Raw genomic sequence first — 20,089 nt, 5'->3', positions numbered from 1 at the left:
AAGAAGGCGTCGCGAATGAAAACGTTCGATATTAAACATGACTTCACAAATATTCTTTCCGTCTTTCGTGGATTTGTTCTGTGGGGTCCTTGGTGCTGTCTGAGCATGGGGTTTTTTTTTTTGCAGACGATTCTTTACCGAACCATGTAAGATCATCAGTGTTAAAAGGAAGTAGGGTTTGCTGGGAGGAAGAGGAGGAAGAAGAAGAAGAAGAAGAAGAAGAAGAAGAAGAAGAAGAAGAAGAAGAAGAAGAAGAAGAAGAAGAAGAAGAAGAAGAAGAAGAAGAAGAAGAAGAAGAAGAAGAAGAAGAAGAGGAGGAAGAGGTAGAAGGGAGGAGGAGGAGAAAGTAGGAAGAAGGGAAGGAGAAGGAGAAGGAAGTAGGAAGAAGGGGAAGAAGAAGAAGAAGAAGAAGAAGAAGAAGAAGAAGAAGAAGAAGAAGAAGAAGAAGAAGAAGAAGAGGAGGAGGAGGAGGAGGAGGAGGAGGAGGAGGAGGAGGAGGAGGAGGAGGAGGAGGAGGAGGAGAGGAGGAGGAGGAGGAGGAGGAGGAGGAGGAAGACTGTGGACTCCTTGGTGCTCTCTGAGCTTGGCTTTTTTCATAGATGTTTCATGACCCAACTAGGTAACGTCATCAATGCTAGAAAGAAGTGGGGTTTGCTGAGAGGAGGAGGAGGAAGAGGAGGAGGAGGAGGAGGAGGGATTGTGGGGTCCTGGGTGCTCTCTGAGCTGGGTTGTTTTATTGCAGATGTTTCATGACCCAACTAGGTAACATCATCAGTGCTTGAAGGAAGTGGGTTTGCTGGGAGGAGGAGGAGGAGGAGGAGGAGGAGGAGGAGGAGGAGGAGGAGAAATAAGAAGATCCCTGCAATCTTCTCATCCATCCATCCATCCATCCATCCATCCATCCATTCATTTTATATGCCACCCATTTGACTTACAACAGAACAAGCTTGTTGAGATAAAACACTAAAACATTAAGGTCATAAATATTGATGTTAAAATTAATATTAATAGAAAGAACAATGAGAAGGAAGGAAGCAAGGTACAAACAGGTGGAGGTAAAACCTTTATGGAACCAGAGCTCGTAGTTTATCGGTGTTTATTTACTTGCTTAGCCATTATGCTGGGACAGGTTTTGAAAAGGGAAGAAAATAAGATAATTGGCAGATGAAAAGTTACAGACTGGAGTGGAACAAGAGGACAAACTGTCATTCAAGCTGAACCCTGATCAATTACTCAACCCAACATCGCAATGAACACTTGCAAAGATCAATCCAGCCTGGAATTTGGTATTTCACTACAGATAGTCCTTGATATACAACCACAATTAAGTCTCAAATTCTTGTTGCTAAATGAGATATTTGTTAAGTGTCAGGATTCCGGCAGTTACCCCAATTAAATTAAGTTAAGTTAAGTTAGTTAAGTTAAGTTAAGTTAAGTTAAGTTAAGTTAAGTTAAGTTAAAGTTAAGTTAAAGTTAAGTTAAATCATGAGTCTCGAGCCAAACTTCCAAAATTTCAAAAGGATTTATTGGGAGTTACCATGTCCGGCACTGCCTGGGTGCAGCCGACTCTGAGACACATCATTCATTGTCCCCCTTGACCCTGGTTTCCCCCACCCCACCCCCTGGGTGTATCATAATCCATATTCTCCAATGGGACACCTACATAGCCCAGAATCATCAATCATGCTCTCCAGTTAGAATTTTGCATGGCACAAACTTCAGTCGCCTAGTTACAGTCTTTGGAAACATTTATGGAATGCACTTTCGGTTTGCAAGCTGCCTCACTGCTCCCCACTCCCTTTCTGCTGGCAACTCTAAAAAAGACCCTAGAAATATTTTATGAGTTGACATGTGAGTTTTTGCCCTATTTTACGACCTTTTTTTGGCCCCTGTTATGCGAATCCCTGCAGTTGTTAAATTAGTAGTCCGGTCGTTAAGTGAATCGGGCTTTCCTCCCCCCATTGATATTTGCTGGTCAGAAGGTCACAAAAGGGGATCACGTGACCCAGGGCGCTGCAACCGTCATAAAGACGAGTCAGTTGCCAAGCATCTGAGTTTTGATCACACGATCCTGAGGATGCTTGCAGTGATTGTAAGGGTGAAAAATGACCTTAAGCCACTTTTTTCCAGCACCGTCATAACTTTGGTCACTAAATGAACTGTGGTAAGTTTGAGGACTACCTGTAGTGACTACTTAATTACCCCTTAAAAAAAACACCTTCCAAGATTATGAATCCAGATCTTGCTTATTCTTAGTTTCGGGAGCAGAGAGGTATAAACTTCTTTCGAAGCTGGAAGCTCGATGTTGTGGCCTGTCAGCTGCTGGCCCCTCCAGTAGCCAAATCAGAGGAGGAGGAGGAGGAGGAGGAAGAGTCAGGGTCGGCATCGGGGCAACTGGGGAGCTCCGAAGGGGGAAGAGGGAATGGAGCTGTCAGAGAGAGAGAGAGAGAGAGAGAGAGGGGGCAGGGAGGAAGAGAGAGAGAGAGAGATGGAGGAGGAGCCTGGCCCATCCGTCAGCCCTCAGGTGGAGAGTCAACAGCCCCCAGGTGTGGAGGTGGCTGATGTGGAAGAGGTGGAACAGCCGGGTCCAGTGCCTGACGCATGGATGTACAAAAGGCAGAGGAGAGGAGAGCAGTGGAAATCTATGAGCCGGTCCTCGGGACGGAAGAGCCACCACTGCTAGCGAGGCTCCATCCTAGTTCTGGGGATAAAAGGCAGGGGGCGGAGATGAATAGGTGTGGCAGATAATTATTCATCTTCCAGACAGACAGACTTGTTAGTCGGCAGTGAGAGAGAAACTATTTGGCCGGGATGCCGGCGCTCCTAATAAAGGAATCTTTGAGTTCACTTCAGAGGGTTTGTCATGTTTGGGGAACTGGGTCAGAACACTCCATTCAAGGATTGGGCTGAATAACAAATACAGAGATAGCCCTTGCTTAATGACTGGTCACTTAGCAAATATTCAAAGTTATGACGGACTTCACCAGAGTTACTGACAACCCTGTTCTGGAGGGTCACTTCCTCCGTGGGATCACATGATCACGTTTTTGGTGCTTGGCAACCAACTTACATTTGTTTGCGAAGTCCTGTGGTCATGTGACCACACAATTTCTTCATGTATGTTTCCCGCAAAATAAAACCTTCTGACCATTGTGATGACCCAGGGTGGGATACAAAATAAACACAGTCACAAAAAAACAGGGGAAGCCCCTTTTATTCCTTCCCTTTGCTTCCAAGCTCCAAATATACTTCGCTGGAGACAAAAAACTCCCCCACAAGCAGTTACAAGAAGGAGGAAATGCCGTTTAAATTATAAAGAGTAAAAAAACAACACAAGCCAGGCAAGATAAGGGCTGGAGGACGTCCACAGATAACAGAACACACATTGGGAAGGACGCCAAACTCAGAGAGGAACGATAAACTAGAGATATTTCCATGCTTTGTTTCCAGCGCTCGCCCGTACGCATGTCCACCCTCTTATTCAGTTGTCACAGCTGCAGCCCATGAAGGGGATCAGGGCCCTTTCCTCCCCCATAGACCACTTCTCTCCCTGATCCTCTCCTCCCTGCGTGCCCTAGGATGGAGAGGGGATGGGCCTGGGTCCTCCTCTGACTGCTCAGCCAGCCTCTGCCCTTCCCCAGCCTCCTCCACCACCTCCGGAGCCACCCTTCCACTCCCTGTCGGCTGTTCCTCCTCTCCCTCAGCGTCCGTCTCCACCAGGGACATGACAGCCATTAAGTGAAATGGGTTTGCTTAACCGTCACTGCAAAAATGGTAATAAATTTGGCGTGGTCATCTGGTGACCTACTTAACGACCACCACGATGTAAGACTGTAATTCCAGGCTCAATTATAGCCGTAAATCAAGGATTACCCATAATGCATCATTGCAGTTCCATAAACCTACCCACTTTCCAGATTTAACTCTGTGTTTTCCAACCTTGGCAACTTTCAAGTGCCGTGGACTTCAATTCCCAGAATCCCCCAGACAGCATAACTGCTTAAGGAAGAAAATTCACTCCTACACCATTCCTGCCAGGTGGCAATCTACCTTCTTCCTAAAAGGAAGAGAGTCATTATCTTTAAAAACACATTCTTGTCTGCTTCTCTAATCGCTCATCCATCAGGAATTCATTTCAACGCCTTAGCCCAATTTGCGCCTATCGCTCACTTTGGAATCTCCATTTCCATATTGTTGTGATGTTTCAGTTGAGTATTAATTACAAGCTCTAGCCAGGAGTAATCATTACAAGAGATAATCTTCACAGAGGAGCACACACAACCCCCAATCAAAGAGTATCAAGCTCAGAAGGGAGATCATTGGAAGGTACCGATTGTTAGAGAAGTAAAAGGAAGGAATGCGAAGTGGGTTTATTTGACCGAGGTTAAAATAGATAACGTTGCTATCGCTAGTGAGCCTTAACAGACATTTTGCTGACAGCAGGATTAAAATGACCAGGCTGTAAAGATCTATTTATCTATATAAAAAAAAGATGGGATACACGGAGATAATTTTTGTTGTATTTTAAGAGAAGTTGAGAAGTTATCAAAATGGTTTGTATTTGTGAAGAAGGGAGAAGTCATTTTGCTACGACTTTCTGTTTTTGGCCTGTACCGTAGTAGTCTTTCCAAAATTGATAAATACATAAATAAAAATATATTCTTATATTTTTCTTTCTTTAATACTTTTCTTTTTGGCACTAAATCTTTTTTTCAGTTTCTATAGGTAGTCCTCAGTGGCGGATTTCAAACAGTTTTACCACCGGTTCGGTGGGCATAGCTTGGTGGGCATGCTTTGCGTGGATGCATACACTTTGCGTGCGCGCGCACTCCAAACACACATTTTGCGCAGGCACAGAGGTGTTCCAACTCACCTCCCGCAAGCCTGCATCTCTCCCGGGTTGCTTCAGCAGCTGACGCAAGGCACTCTGCTGTGCCGCGCAAAGCAGCCGCGCATCAAATTCAGAGGATAAAGGTGAATATGGCCCAACGGCAGAGTGGCGGAGAGAACTGGTTTGGTCTCCTTTGCTCATCACTGATACCGGCTCGGCAGAACATGCCACCACTGTTGACTTACAGCCAGGGGTGGGATTCAACCAGTGTAACAACCGGTTTGGTGAGTGTGTACTTTGCGCGTGCACAACGGTTGCAACTCACCTTCTGCTGCAAGCTCTGTGTGTAAAACAGCTGGCATGCAGCAATCCACGCAAAGCAGCTGAGCTAGAAACCCTGGAAATAAAGCACAGCTGGGGCGGGCAAGTGGGCCCAACAGCTGATCATCGGAGCAAACCACTCGCAGTTGATCTTCAGAGATATTGGTTCAGCTTGACTGAGCTGAACTGGGCCGAACTGGTAGAATCCCACCGCTGTTTACAGCCATTCTTTTAGTAACAGTACAAAATTACAACAGGCCCAGGAAAACAAAGTGACTTACGACCTGTTTCACGCTGACGACCGCCGGAGAATCCCCCATGATCACAGGATCAAAATCAGGACGCCTGTCAACTGGCGTGGGCTTGTGACGGTTGCGGTGTCCCTGGGGTCCCGTGATTCGCTTTTGTGACCTTCTGACAGACAAAGTCAACAGGGAAACCAGATTCTCGTCAAAACCAGGTTACGAACACGTGTAACGATTCCCTTAGCAACTGTGGCAGGAAAGGGGGCAAAACTCACTTAACAACCATCCTGCATAGCAACAAAAGTGTTGGGCTTGATGGTGGATGACGTATGTTGAGGACTGTAACCGTTTTCATTTTTGTGTGTGTGTGATTGGCATTTTTAATTTAAAAAATCATAAAATAAATGTAGGAAAAGGAGTGTTTGAGGGCCATGAGATGATTGTATGGCAGTGGTGGCATTCTACCAGTTTGGCCCGGTTCTACCGAGCCGGTAGCGGCAATGCGTAGCAGAGACCGAACCGGTTCTCCAAAGTGTACGTTTTGCAAAGTGCGTTCACGCATGCAAAGTACGCCCACTGAAGCCCCACTCGCCGAACTGGTGGCAAAACTTTTTGAATCTCATCCCTGTTTTATGGCGTTGGCTTCATGAGAACATCAGGGTTAGAGTAGCATCCTGGTGCCACACACATCCTGGCTTGTTACGCAACAATAATGAAGATATCCTGACCTTTCCACCCATGCTTGAGGTTGCCATGGATTATGGGATCCCTCCCTACCTCATCAACCAACCCAACAACCACCCACCTTCTTACCTTGTGGCAAGGTGGCATTCCAGAAGGTTCCCGAGCTCCCAAACCTGGGCCTGAAACCACAAGCAGGGTGGAGACTGGACTTGTGGTTCTTTTTGCCTCCTACTATCAGACACCAGATTTTCCTGTCTCACCAGAGATAAACCCAGAGTGTTTCTCTTCTCTTCAGCAGAGAGAGAGAGACACACACGCACACATACACAACGTTGGGTACAACACGGCCGGCAAGATGTCCCACAAGTTCACCAAAGCTGAGATCGAGATCTTCAAGGAGTCCTTCAGCCACTTTGACTTGAACGGCGACGGAGTCATCACCAAGAAGGAGCTGGGCACCGTCATGCGGTCCCTCCAGGACATTCTTCAGGAGACCTTCACCGACCAGGAGGTGGAGGACATGCTGAAGGAGGCTGACCTGGATGAAGACGGGAAGGTCACCTTTGAGGAGTTTGTGAAGATGCTGGCCAAGAAGGGAGCCTAGTGAAGGAGGAGACCCCCGGCTCTTTTCTCCTTGGTACGGTGAGGAAGCGGGGGAGACGTGGGGGGGCGGGGGCAGCCAGTGAGGATGTTTCTAGGGTGTATTGTGGTTTGGGCTAAACCTGGTTTCTTTGCTTCTCTCTTTCTCCTTTCTCTTTCCCTCTTCCTTTCTTCTGCTTTCCGGACATACCGGAAACGGTGGACAGACTAAAAAATGAATTGAATAGAATAGATAATAGAATAGAATAGAATAGAATAGAATAGAATAGAATAGAATAGAATAGAATAGAATAGAGAATAGAATAGAATAGAATAGAATAGAATAGAATAGAATAGAATAGAATAGAATAGAAAGAAAGAAGAAAGAAAGAAAGAAAGAAAGAAAGAAAGAAAGAAAGAAAGAAAGAAAGAAAGAAAGAGAGAGAGAAAGAATAGAATAGAATAGAAATATGGATCAGAAGAGAAGAGAATGAAGTTTAGAATAGAATAAAATAGAATAGAATGAAGTTTAGAATAGAATAGGAAAGAAAAAAGAAGAAAGAAAGAAAGAAAGAAAGAAAGAAAGAAAGAAAGAAAGAAAGAAAGAAAGAAAGAAAGAAAGATGGGAGGGAAGTTGAAGATGAAAAGAAAGAAAGAAAAAAAAGAAAGAAAGAAAGAAAGAAAGAAAGAAAGAAAGAAAGAAAGAAAGAAAGAAAGAAAGAAAGAGGATGGGAGGGAGAGAGAGAGAATAGAACAGAAGAGAAATTGGAACAGAAGAGAAGAGAATAAAGTTTAGAATAGAATAAAAATAGAATAGAATAAGAATAGAATAGAACAGAATGAGAATAGAATAGAATAGAATTAGAATAGAGTAGAGTAGAGTAGAGTAGAGTAGAACAGAACAGAACAGAACAGAACAGAACAGAATAGAATAGAATAGAATATAGAATAGAATTAGAATAGAATTAGAATAGAATAGAATAGAATAGAAGCTGGAAGGGGAACCTTGGAGGCCTTTTAGTCCAACTCACTGCTCAGGCAGGAAACCCAAATCCTCCAAACTTTTGAAGGATAGACAGTCTTACTTTCTGGAAATCATTGTTCAGAACATTTTAGGATACAAGGACTCCTCGACTTACGACCACCATTGAGCCCCAAATTTTTGTTGCTAAGCGAGTTTTGGTGGCTAAGTGAGTTTCGCCTCATTTTGGCACCTTTCTGGCCACTGTGGTGAAGCAAAGGTAACATGGTCATTAAGCGAATCTGTCTTCCTCCATTGACATTGCTGGTCGGAAGTTCGCAAAAAGGAGACCACATGAGCCCAGGGACGCTGCAACCATCATAAATATGAGTCAGTTTGCCAAGTGGCCGGATTTTGATGATGTGACCCTGGTGGAATTCTGCAATGGTCGTAAGTGTGAAAAATGGATCCAGGAGTCATTTTTTCCAGTGTCGTTGTGACTTCGAACGGTCGCTAAATGAACCTTTGCAAGCCGAGGACTACCCACAGGGGGAAAATCCAACCGTTTCTCTGTGGAAACTTCAGTGTATTTTAATCCGTCCATTTGATCAGTTGTGGATACGAAGGAGCCAGATCTAAGGTTGCATGGAGACTTGAGGGTCACCATGAGTGGACAAACTAGGTTAGGATTGTCCACAGAGATAGGATTGGGATTATATTATATTTTATTTTATTTTTCGGAATTTGGGGAGAATGTTTTGAGAATTTTTGGTAGGATTTCACAAAGTGGTAGGATTCAAAAAATTTTATTACCTGTTCTGTGGGTGTGGCTTGGTGGATTATTTTCAATGATTATTTTCTTCCATTTTATATATGTGTGTGGGGATGTGGGATGTGGCTGTGTGGGTGTGTGTATGGTTTTCAGGTTTGTTTGGATATTTTCCCACGTCATTATAATTGTGCTTTTAAAGTTGTAGCAACGTTTCAGCAGAATCTCATCTGCCATCTTATATGTATAGGTATAGGTATAGGTATAAGTATATGTATATGTATATGTATATTTTCTTAAGTTTTCATGGGTACTTACATGTATGGCATTCAGCTTTGTTCAGGTATTTTCCCACGTCATTGTAGTTGTGCTTTTAAAGTTGTAGCAATGTTTCGGCAGAATCTCATCTGCCATCATCAGGCTTCTGTATTGTGTTATATATATATAAATAAGATGAACACAATACAGAAGCCTGATGATGGCAGATGAGATTCTGCTGAAATGTTGCTACAACTTTAAAAGCACAACTACAATGACGTGGGAAAATACCCGAACAAAGCTGAATACCATACATGGAAGTACCCGCGAAAACTTAAGAAAACATGTGCAAATGGGCAGCAATATATGTATATGTATATACTGTATATATAAATATATATAATTTTATATATTTTACATACAAATATAATATAAACACACACACACACACACACACACACACTTATATATAGTTTTTATAGTCCTGTAAGCCATCTCGAATTGCCATGTGCGAATAAGCAGCAATATAAATTTCCTAAATAAAGTCCATTAGGACAGAAATATTCCAATCCAGAAGACCTGGATTGGAGGGGAGGACGTTATATTTTTGTATCAAATTGTGTTCATCTCACCTCTAGTAAAGGAGGAATTTTCTGGGGGTACAACATGAGTCACACACTTCTCAACAACAAAGCAAACAAACTCCTTTGTGAGCTGTTACAGAAACCTGGTTACTTGTGGTTGAAAACATAATCAAACAAGTCGGAGCTTAACAAAATGCACAACCCAACAATCAGTTGTATTGCTCTCTCTCTCTCTCTCTCTCTCTCTCTCTGTGTCTCTTTGTCTCTGTCTCTCTCTCTTGTGTGTCTCTGTCTCTCTCTGTGTCTCTTTGTCTGTCTGTCTGTTTCTCTCTCTCTCTCTCTCTCGTGTGTCTCTGTCTCTCTCTGTCTTTCTCTCTCTCTCTCTCACACACAAACACACACGTGTTGAGTGGAGAGAGCAACTTTGGATGGCTTCAGTCCAAGAAGACCATCTGACCACCTCCTATTGCAACCTAATTTTTGGCTCACCCAGAGTGGTGCTGATAGAGCCACACAGGTAGGGTTTACTCCAGGTGTTCCATAGTCTCCCCTGCATCTTTGTTGTGATGTGGTTTTCCCTGTGAACCTGTACGACCAGCCCCAGAACACGTACACGAAAGCTCCCAGAGTAAATCCTATTTGTGCGACCTAGGAAGTTGTATTGCTGCTCGTTTGTGGGATAGTGTCAGGATAATCGCAGAGTTGGAAAGGACCTTGAAGGTCTTCTAGACTGACCCCCTGCTAAGGCAGGAAACCCTATATTTCAGACAAATGGCTCTCCGATCTCTTCTTGAAAGCTTCCAGCGTTCACAACCTCTGGTGGCAAGCAGTTCCACTGATTAATTGTTCTAGCAGTCAGGATATTTCTCTTTAATTCCAAGTTGCTTCTCTCTTTGAATAGTTTCCACCCGTTGCTTCTTGTCCTGCTTTCAAGGTGCTTTGGAGAATAATTTGACCCCCTTCCTCTTCTTTGGGGCAGCCCTCAAATATTGGAAGACTGCTATCAGGTCACCCCAGGGGGCTGGGATTCAGCCGGTTTGGACCAGTTTGAGCGAACCGGTAGTTACAGCGATCAGTTGGCCCCGTCCCTCTGCTAGTCTGTCCTATATTTCCATGTTTTGCAGCCCCGCTGATGCGTGCGGCGCAATGGATTGCCCCGCCTCAACAAAAAAAATTATGGGCTGTCCCCTGACACCACTGGACAAAATTGCCAGGATCCGCTGCCTCAGCAGAGTTGAGGAAAATCCACAGGGATGATTCACATCCCGGTCAGCACTTTTTCACTCTCCTACTATCGGGCAGGAGATACAGAAGCAGAGCCGGATGAAGAAATAGGCTGAAAAATAGCTTTTATCCATGGGCTGTCAGACTTCTGAATGCAACATACACACCACAATTAGGTTTAATACGATAGACATGCAGAGCCAGCCGGTGCAGTCGGAAGTGGAATCGGACAGTGGGGAAGAACGGGGAGCAGTCAGCGAGTCTGGAGAGGACTCGGACGAGGGTCGTGGGTCCGATGCCGAGATGGGGCCAGGACCATCTGGGAGTTGTGTGCTGACTCAGGAACCTGGCAGCAGCGAGGCAGAGGAACAAAGGGAGCCTGTTCCCAGTGCGCGTATGCACAGAGCTGCCAGAAGGCAAGAGCAGCTGAAACAAAAGGGGTGACTCGGGAGCAAGGCTGGGAGGTGACTGCCCCTCCCATAAGGGATAAAAGCCAGGCCATGATGATGAAACCTTTGCAGGAAGCAAAGTCCTTCGATCGGTTCAGACTCATTCTTGAAGCTCTTTGTACTTCGGTTGGTTTTTTTCCTACTTCAATTGACACTTCTGTTTTTTGCAGCACTTCACAGAACTGAAAGGTGGGTGCTTATCTCGGGGGACTGTTTGAGATTAATTCCGGCTGGGAATGAAAACCATTCCCAACATTGCAATAAAATAAGACTAGTTTTTAAAATAAGTGTGAGCAGGATTACGGGTTAGGAAGCCTTGGTCAGAAGAGCGCATTTAAATTTCATTGTACACATGTTGTGCATGGACAATAAATGTTTGATTGATTGATTGATTTTATTCACCGGGGCTGCAGCAGAAGGTAAGTTTTAGAGCTGACGATGGACGGTTTTCAAATGCTGTGCGCACACTCAACGAACCAGTTGTTACACCACGTTGAATCCCACCACTGATGTCACCGCCTACTCCTTCTTTTCACTAGAAAAGACACTAACTCCATGATGGCAAACCTATGGCATGCGGGTGGCACACAGAGCCATTTGTGTGGGCATACGAGCCCCAGCCAAACTTACCTGCACTGCGCATGCATGCGCCTCCCAGCTGATTTTCAGCCCGTTTGAGGCTGTTTTCGCCCCCCCAGAAGCTTGAGGGAAGCCTCTGCAGCCTCAGGAGGCTGAAAAATGGACCTTCCGGAAATATTGGAAGTGCCGAAATGGGCCCATTTTTCGGCCTCCCAAGGCTGCAGAGGCTTCTCTTGAGCCTCCGGGAGGGCGAAAAGGGCCTCAAATGGGCCGAAAATCAGCTGGGAGGTGCGTGCATGTGCCGTGCAGGTAACGGGGTGGGGTGGGGATGTTGTGCATGCATGCGCAGAGAGGACAGAGCACATTGCATTGTGGGTGCTGGCACGCGGGTGGGTCCTTTCAGCAGACCACAACAAAAAGGTGCACCATCGCTGCACTCACTGAATAGTTACTAACTGCCCAACTGCGGTGATTCACTTAACAACAGGGGCAAGAAAGGTCATAAAGCAGGGCAAAATTCATTCAACACATGTCTCGCTTAGCGACAGAAATGTTGGGCTCAGTTGCGGTCCTAATTCGAGGCCAGATGTATTTTTCCAAAATAAAGTGGCTGGGAGTTTCCTGTCAGTGCCGTGTTACAGCTTGTCCTCTTTGTTTCTCCGCAGTGTCGCCGAGAACTGGATTGAGAGCAAGCCATGGCTTGTCGCTTCAAGGGATTTTCCACCACCAAAGATCAGCTCTGCCTCCACCTGCGCTTTTGTCCCCAAACCCAGAGATTCTTCCTCGGGTTCAAAAACTGGATTTGCAAGCCGAGAACAGGAGAAAAACCTTTATACGCGACTCTTGGTAACCAAACAAGATTCGCACTCCAGAGAAACCTTTGCAAACGTCCCTACTTACCTTTGTTTGGGGAGCATCTCCTGCAGGCCTCGGGCATGAAATAAACGTCTGCTTTTTCTCTTGCACGGAACTCAGAAAAAGGTTTTGATTTTTTACATGGAAAACCAGCTGAACAGGAGGAATAGAATAGAGTAGTATATGGAATGGGGAGTAGAATATAGAATATAGAATAGAAAGAATATAGAAAGAATATAGAATAGAATATAGAATAGAATAGAGTATAGAATAAAATATAGAAGAGAATAGAAGAGCAGAGAAGAGAACAGAATAGAATATAGAATAGAATAGAATAGAATAGAATAGAATATAGAATAGAATATAGAACAGTATAGAATATAGAATAGAAAGAATACAGAATAGATTAGAGTATAGAATAGAATAGAATAGAATAGAACAGAATAGAATAGAGAACAGAATAGAATATAGAACAGAACAGAATATAGAACAGAATAGAATATAGAATAGTATAGAATAGAAAGAATATAGAATAGAATAGAGTATGGAATATAATATAGAATAGAATAGAATATAGAATAGGAGTATAGAATAGAATATAGAATAGAATAGAATATAGAATAGAATATAGAATAGAATAGAATATAGAATAGAATATAGAATATAGAATAGAATAGAATAGAATAGAATAGAATAGAATATAGAATACAATAGAATATAGAATACAATAGAGTATAGAACAGAATAGAGTATAGAATAGAATATAGAATAGAATAGAGTATAGAATAGAATATAGAATAGAGTATAGAATAGAATATAGAATAGTATAGAATATAGAATAGAATAGAGTATAGAATAGAATAGAATATAGAATAGAATATAGAATAGAATAGACTCTGGGAGGGAGAAAATGGCCGCCACAGGTTCCGGAGACCCTCTGAAGCTGGAAACGGGCCCATTTCCGGCCTTCCCGAACTTCCAGGAGCCCCGTTTTTCACCCTCCCTGAGCCTCCGCGCACGCCCTGCACTTACCTGGGATCCAAAACGGGCCACATGGGGACTCCCAGGAGGGGTGGGGGGCGGGGTGGGCAGGGCAGGGCCAGCCAGTCATGGGAACTAACGGTTTGGCAAACCTGAAGTAAAATTAACAGCCGGTTCGCCCGAACCGGTGCGAACCGGTAGCAGGCCACCTCCTGCACCTGCCCACACGCGCGCGCGCACACACACACACACACACATATACACACAGAGAGCAGCGGAGTCTTTCATTGGCTTGTCTAAGCAGGTTGTGCAAATACAACCTGCGTATACATCGAAGCTGTGGAGAGATGTTGTCCTGCAAAATAGGTTTCTTTTTCCCTTTGCAAAACCGATTGGTTTTTCCCTGCCATTTTTTTTCCTCACCTGGGTCTTCTCACCCATCACCTCCCAGAATTCCACAGCCAGGTGAACTGCTGCTAGGAATTCTGGGAGTTGGAGTCCCCGCAGCTGGATGTGAACCAGATCCAGGTTGGCATGGACAAACGGCGTCTTTTTTTTAATGCTGATTTTTGGCCAAAGTAAAAACCCCACTGGAATCAATAACGTATTAAACCTTCATCTCACCTTTAAGTCTAGCCAAAAAAGCCTCATCTTCTTCCTCACTGGTTTAACAGATTCTTTTTTAACAGGTTAACAGAGTTGGAAGGGACCTTGTAGGCCATCTAGTCCAACCCCCTGCCCCAAGCAGGAGACCCTACACCATTTCTCACAGAGGGCAGTCCAATCTCCCCTTGAAAGCCTCCAGGGATGAAGCTCCCACAACTTCCGAGGGCAACTTCTGTTCCATGGGTTGATTGTTCTCACTTTCAGAAAATTCCTCCTTATTTCTAGGTTGAATCTCTCCTTGTTAGTTTTCATCCTTTGTTCCTTGTCTGTTCCTTCGGGTGCTTTGGAAAATGTACACATTTATTTTATTTACATATATATGAAATTTTCAGCTCCCCTTTGAGATGAAAGGTCTTCGAAGGTCTTCATAGATCAATAGAAAGGAGGGAATGGAAGGAGGTGGTAAAATTCTTCATCCAATTAAAAGAGAGAGAGAGAGAGAGGGAGGAAGGGAGAGAGAGGCATGCTTACTTTTCTGCAAGCATTCTTGGCTCATTAAGTAGTTTGACTCAACCAAAAGACAATAATAAATTAAAGAGTATAATGGCACTCAGCATCTAATTCAAGCAGGGATTGACTGACACAAGTTGGAACAAATTCCGGCAGAAGAGCCTCTAGTGAAGCGATCTGCCATCTTGGCGCCTTCAACATTCCCAAACCATTCCCACATCCGAGAGCCAGTTCTGCCTCCATCTTGTCTGCAGCCATTATGTGGATTCATTTCGTATGATTTATTTTATCCTGCCTTCATTTTTATGAACACCTCAAGGTGGAAAATGTATCTAATATTCCTTCTTCCTCCTCTTTTCTCCCACAGCAACAACGCTGTGAGGCGGGCTGGGATGAAAGAGAGGGATGGGCATAAAGTCACCCAGCTGGCTTTCATGCCTAAGGCGGGACTGGAACTCACCGTCTCCTGGTGATTGGCTCAAAGTCATCCAACCAGTTTTCATGGCTAAGGCGGGACTAGAACTCACCGTCTCCTGGTGATTGGCTCAAAGTCATCCAACCAGCTTTCATGGCTAAGGCGGGACTAGAACTCACCGTCTCCTGGTGATTGGCTCAAAGTCATCCAACCAGCTTTCATGGCTAAGGCAGGACTAGAACTCACCGTCTCCTGGTGATTGGCTCAAAGTCACCCAGCTGACTTTCATCACTAAGGTGGGACTAGAACTCACCGTCTCCTGGTGATTGGCTCAAAGTCAGCCAACCAGCTTTCGTGGCTAAGGTGGGACTAGAACTCACCATCTCCTGGTGATTGGCTCAAAGTCATCCAACTGACTTTCATGTCTAAGGCAGGACTAGAACTCCCCGTCTCCTGGTGATTGGCCCAAAGTCATCCAAACAACTTTCATGGCTAAGGCAGGACTAGAACTCACCATCTCCTGGTGATTGCCCAAAGTCACCCAGCTGACTTTCATGGATAAGGTGGAACTAGAACTCACCGTCTCCTGGTGATTGGCTCAAAGTCAGCCAACCAGCTTTCGTGGCTAAGGTGGGACTAGAACTCACCATCTCCTGGTGATTGGCTCAAAGTCACCCAGCTGACTTTCATGGATAAGGTGGAACTAGAACTCACCGTCTCCTGGTGATTGGCTCAAAGTCAGCCAACCAGCTTTCGTGGCTAAGGTGGGACTAGAACTCACCATCTCCTGGTGATTGGCTCAAAGTCACCCAGCTGACTTTCATGGATAAGGTGGAACTAGAACTCACCGTCTCCTGGTGATTGGCTCAAAGTCAGCCAACCAGCTTTCGTGGCTAAGGTGGGACTAGAACTCACCGTCTCCTGGCGATTGGCCCAAAGTCACCCAGCTGACTTTCATGGATAAGGTGGAACTAGAACTCACCGTCTCCTGGTGATTGGCTGAAAGTCACCCAGCTGACTTTCATCACTAAGGCGGGACTAGAACTCACCGTCTCCTGGTGATTGGCCCAAAGTCAGCACCCAGCTTTTGTGCATGGGGGGGTGCAACTAGAACTCCCCATCCACTAGTTTCTAACCGTTTTTGGTGTGCACTCTTTTTCACCCCACCCTATTTGAAATGGTAAATTTTCCTTCAAACGCATTCCTAAAATCGAAGCTTTCTAATACTTCTTTTTCTTTTTAACTTCTTAACACACATGCTTTGAGCGAGCTTCATTCTTGAGTGACAAGGACTTACGAATGGACAGACTGGGCCATGGCTGCCGAGAGGCAGCTGGAGGTCATCCAGCCCCATCATCAGTTACCTATTGTTCTCCTCCTCAATCTGATGTTCTCCAGACCATTGAGAAGCTTGTCACTGGAAACCAGTAGCAGGCCCGGGTCCCATAAAGACGTGGGATGGAATCTAGAAATCGTTAACTTCCTTCGGGCCTGGCCCAGACCAGATTAGCAGGTTCCTAATGAGGAGGGTGTGGAGCCTTCCGTAGAAGATTTCCACCGTTGACTTTGCTCCAGTGGAATCAAGGCAGGGGTGTTGGCTCCTTGTTGCAAGATGCCAGAACTTCTCTTGGAGACCGGCCAATAGAAACAACTTGAATCCTTTTTGGGCTAAGTGAAGAAGAAGCATTTCTTCACCGCCAAGACGAGCAACCAGCCGCAGAAGGTGGATCGGCGAGTTGGTCGGGGCAGAAGAAGGTACCATGACCTCTCTGACGGAACAAGAAATCGCGGAGTTCAAAGAAGCCTTCATGCTCTTTGACCGGGATGGAAATGGGACCATCACGACCAGGGAACTTGGGACCGTCTTGAGGTCCTTGGGGCAAAACCCCACTGAAGCCGAACTGCGGGAAATCGTCCACAAGTTGGAAATGCACAAAAACGGCACCATCGATTTTCCTGGGTTCTTGAACCTGATGGAGAAGGAGGTCAAGAGTCGAGATTGCCAGGAGATCCGGAAAGCCTTCCAGGTGTTTGACAAAGATGGCAACGGTTACATCAGCGCCGCGGAGCTGAGGCACATCATGACCAACTTGGGGGAGAAGTTGTCCAGAGAAGAAGTCGAGGAGATGTTGAAGGTGGCTGACCTGGATGGAGACGGGCAGATGAATTATGAGGAGTTCCTGAGGATGATGACCAGCAAGTGAAGAAGGTCTACCAGGCTTGTAGAGATCTTAGCCTACGAGATTGAAGGGATTTGTGACCTTTTGGGCCACGTACCTTCTCCATAATGTGGCCTGCTGAGGAGGACAGCGAAGGCAACCGGTTGCGGTGGGACGTGAATCGGTGGAGGAAACCTCCGTCAGATACTTGGGGATGCTAATTGGACTTCAGCAGTGGTGATTTGTGGATTTTTTTTTCCTCTGGGCTTTCCAAGAAGTGTGCAGCATCTTTTGGGAATCAAAAGATAATTCTTGACTTTTAACGTCTCAAAATGATCTCACGAGGCCAAGGTTGTAGCCTTACAGAGAAGCTGATTTGGAGGTGCGGCAAATTTCCTGCAGCAAAATCACCCCCAGTTGCTCCGGCATGAAGTCATTTAATTCTAGCCAGTCAAATAAAGGTCTAATTGCTTTTATCCTAATGAGTTCTCCGTCCTCTTTTTTATTACCGCATTGCTCTGAGAAAGGAATTTCTTTCTAAACAGAGAGGCTGCAACGCTGCCTTAATTCACACGGGACATGAGAAACCTGGAATTTTGGGGGAGAGAGAAAGGGAAATCTTGTTTTCTTGAATAACTATATTCCAGTTGGCTGTAGGGGATGAATTGGAGAGGTTGACTTTGGTGAAGGATTACCTGTAGAATACACAGCCCTCTCTACCAAATGTTAATGGAGGGTGTTGTTGTTTTTTTAAATGAAGGCAAATTACTTTGATTTTCATCTTGGAGGGCTTGTAGTTACTTTAGGAAGCTTTTCGAGTACAATTCCACATATGCACAAAAACACTCACAGAGAGAGAAAGAAGGGAGGGAGGGGGGAAAAGAGGAAATGAGGGAGGGAGGGACAAAGGAAGGAGGGAGGGAGGAAGGGAGAGAGGGAAGGACAAAGGAAGGGAGAGAGGGAGGGAAGGTGGGTGGGTGGGAGGGAGATAAAGGTAGGGAGGGATGGAGGAAGGAAGGAAGGAAGGGAGGAAGAGAAGGAGGGAGGAAAGAAGAGACAGAGCAAGGGAGGGAGGGAGATGAAGGAATAGGGAGGGTAGGGAGGGAGGAAGAGAAAGGAAGAAAGGAAGGGAGGGAAGGAGGGAGGAAAGAAGAGAGAGAAGGGAGAGAGTGAGGAAGAAAGGAAAGAAGGAAGGAAGAAAGGAAGGGAGGGAAGGAGGGAGGAAAGAAGAGAGAGAAGGGAGAGAGTGAGGAAGAAAGGAAAGAAGGAAGGAAGAAAGGAAGGAGGGAAGGAGGGAGGAAAGAAGAGAGAGAAGGGGAGACAGTGAGGAAGAAAGGAAAGAAGGAAGGAAGAAAGGAAGGGAGGGAAGGAGGGAGGAAAGAAGAGAGAGAAGGGAGAGAGTGAGGAAGAAAGGAAAGAAGGAAGGAAGAAAGGAAGGGAGGGAAGGAGGGAGGAAAGAAGAGAGAGAAGGGAGACAGTGAGGAAGAAAGGAAAGAAGGAAGGAAGAAAGGAAGGGAGGGAAGGAGGGAGGAAAGAAGAGAGAGAAGGGAGACAGTGAGGAAGAAAGGAAAGAAGGAAGGAAGAAAGGAAGGGAGGGAAGGAGGGAGGAAAGAAGAGAGAGAAGGGAGAGAGTGAGGAAGAAAGGAAAGAAGGAAGGAAGAAAGGAAGGGAGGGAAGGAGGGAGGAAAGAAGAGAGAGAAGGGAGAGAGTGAGGAAGAAAGGAAAGAAGGGAGGAAGAAAGGAAGGGAGGGAAGGAGGAGGAAAGAAGAGAGAGAGAGGGAGAGAGTGAGGAAGAAAGGAAAGAAGGAAGGAAGAAAGGAAGGAGGGAAGGAGGGAGGAAAGAAGAGAGAGAAGGGAGACAGTGAGGAAGAAAGGAAAGAAGGAAGGAAGAAAGGAAGGAGGGAAGGAGGGAGGAAAGAAGAGAGAGAAGGGAGACAGTGAGGAAGAAAGGAAAGAAGGAAGGAAGAAAGGAAGGGAGGGAAGGAGGGAGGAAAGAAGAGAGAGAAGGGAGACAGTGAGGAAGAAAGGAAAGAAGGAAGGAAGAAGGGGAGGGAGGGAAGGAGGGAGGAAAGAAGAGAGAGAAGGGAGAGAGTGAGGAAGAAAGGAAAGAAGGAAGGAAGAAAGGAAGGGAGGGAAGGAGGGAGGAAAGAAGAGAGAGAAGGGAGACAGTGAGGAAGAAAGGAAAGAAGGAAGGAAGAAAGGAAGGGAGGGAAGGAGGGAGGAAAGAAGAGAGAGAAGGGAGACAGTGAGGAAGAAAGGAAAGAAGGAAGGAAGAAAGGAAGGGAGGGAAGGAGGGAGGAAAGAAGAGAGAGAAGGGAGACAGTGAGGAAGAAAGGAAAGAAGGAAGGAAGAAGGGGAGGGAGGGAAGGAGGGAGGAAAGAAGAGAGAGAAGGGAGAGAGTGAGGAAGAAAGGAAAGAAGGAAGGAAGAAAGGAAGGGAGGGAAGGAGGGAGGAAAGAAGAGAGAGAAGGGAGACAGTGAGGAAGAAAGGAAAGAAGGAAGGAAGAAAGGGAGGGAGGGAAGGAGGGAGGAAAGAAGAGAGAGAAGGGAGACAGTGAGGAAGAAAGGAAAGAAGGAAGGAAGAAAGGAAGGAGGGAAGGAGGGAGGAAAGAAGAGAGAGAAGGGAGACAGTGAGGAAGAAAGGAAAGAAGGAAGGAAGAAGGGGAGGGAGGGAAGGAGGGAGGAAAGAAGAGAGAGAAGGGGAGAGAGTGAGGAAGAAAGGAAAGAAGGAAGGAAGAAAGGAAGGGAGGGAAGGAGGGAGGAAAGAAGAGAGAGAAGGGAGACAGTGAGGAAGAAAGGAAAGAAGGAAGGAAGAAAGGAAGGGAGGGAAGGAGGGAGGAAAGAAAGAGAGAGAAGGAGACAGTGAGGAAGAAAGGAAAGAAGGAAGGAAGAAAGGAAGGGAGGGAAGGAGGGAGGAAAGAAGAAGAGAGAGAAGGGAGACAGTGAGGAAGAAAGGAAAGAAGGAAGGAAGAAGGGGAGGGAGGGAAGGTGGCAGGGAGGGAGATGTAGGGAGGGAGGGAGGAAGTAAGAAAGGAAGGGAGGGAAGGAGGAAAGAAGAGAGAGAGGGAGGGAGAAAGGAA

At 45.7% G+C, this 20,089-nt stretch overlaps 1 protein-coding gene and 1 pseudogene across 2 annotated transcripts; both read left to right on the top strand.

Annotated features, from left to right (window-relative positions):
- The first annotated feature begins 6,289 nt into the window (after positions 1 to 6,289).
- On the top strand, positions 6,290 to 12,453 carry LOC113451503 (uncharacterized). Its single transcript, XM_087935359.1, has 2 exons — positions 6,290 to 6,718; positions 12,150 to 12,453. Exon 1 carries the CDS (start codon positions 6,437 to 6,439, stop codon positions 6,683 to 6,685), a length of 249 nt encoding a protein of 82 aa, XP_087791485.1. The 5' UTR covers positions 6,290 to 6,436; the 3' UTR covers positions 6,686 to 6,718; positions 12,150 to 12,453.
- Positions 12,454 to 16,468: 4,015 nt separating this feature from the next.
- LOC148125703 (calmodulin pseudogene) lies at positions 16,469 to 17,490 on the top strand (annotated as a pseudogene). The gene has a single exon (XR_015743955.1). The product of XR_015743955.1 is annotated as a calmodulin pseudogene (transcript).
- The last annotated feature ends 2,599 nt before the right edge of the window (positions 17,491 to 20,089 follow it).

This window comes from Pseudonaja textilis, chromosome 5, assembly GCF_049901715.1.
Source record: "Pseudonaja textilis isolate UNSWEBS1 chromosome 5, rPseTex1.2, whole genome shotgun sequence".
Lineage (NCBI taxonomy): Eukaryota > Metazoa > Chordata > Lepidosauria > Squamata > Elapidae > Pseudonaja > Pseudonaja textilis.
This window is presented reverse-complemented; position numbering and strand designations above follow the sequence as displayed.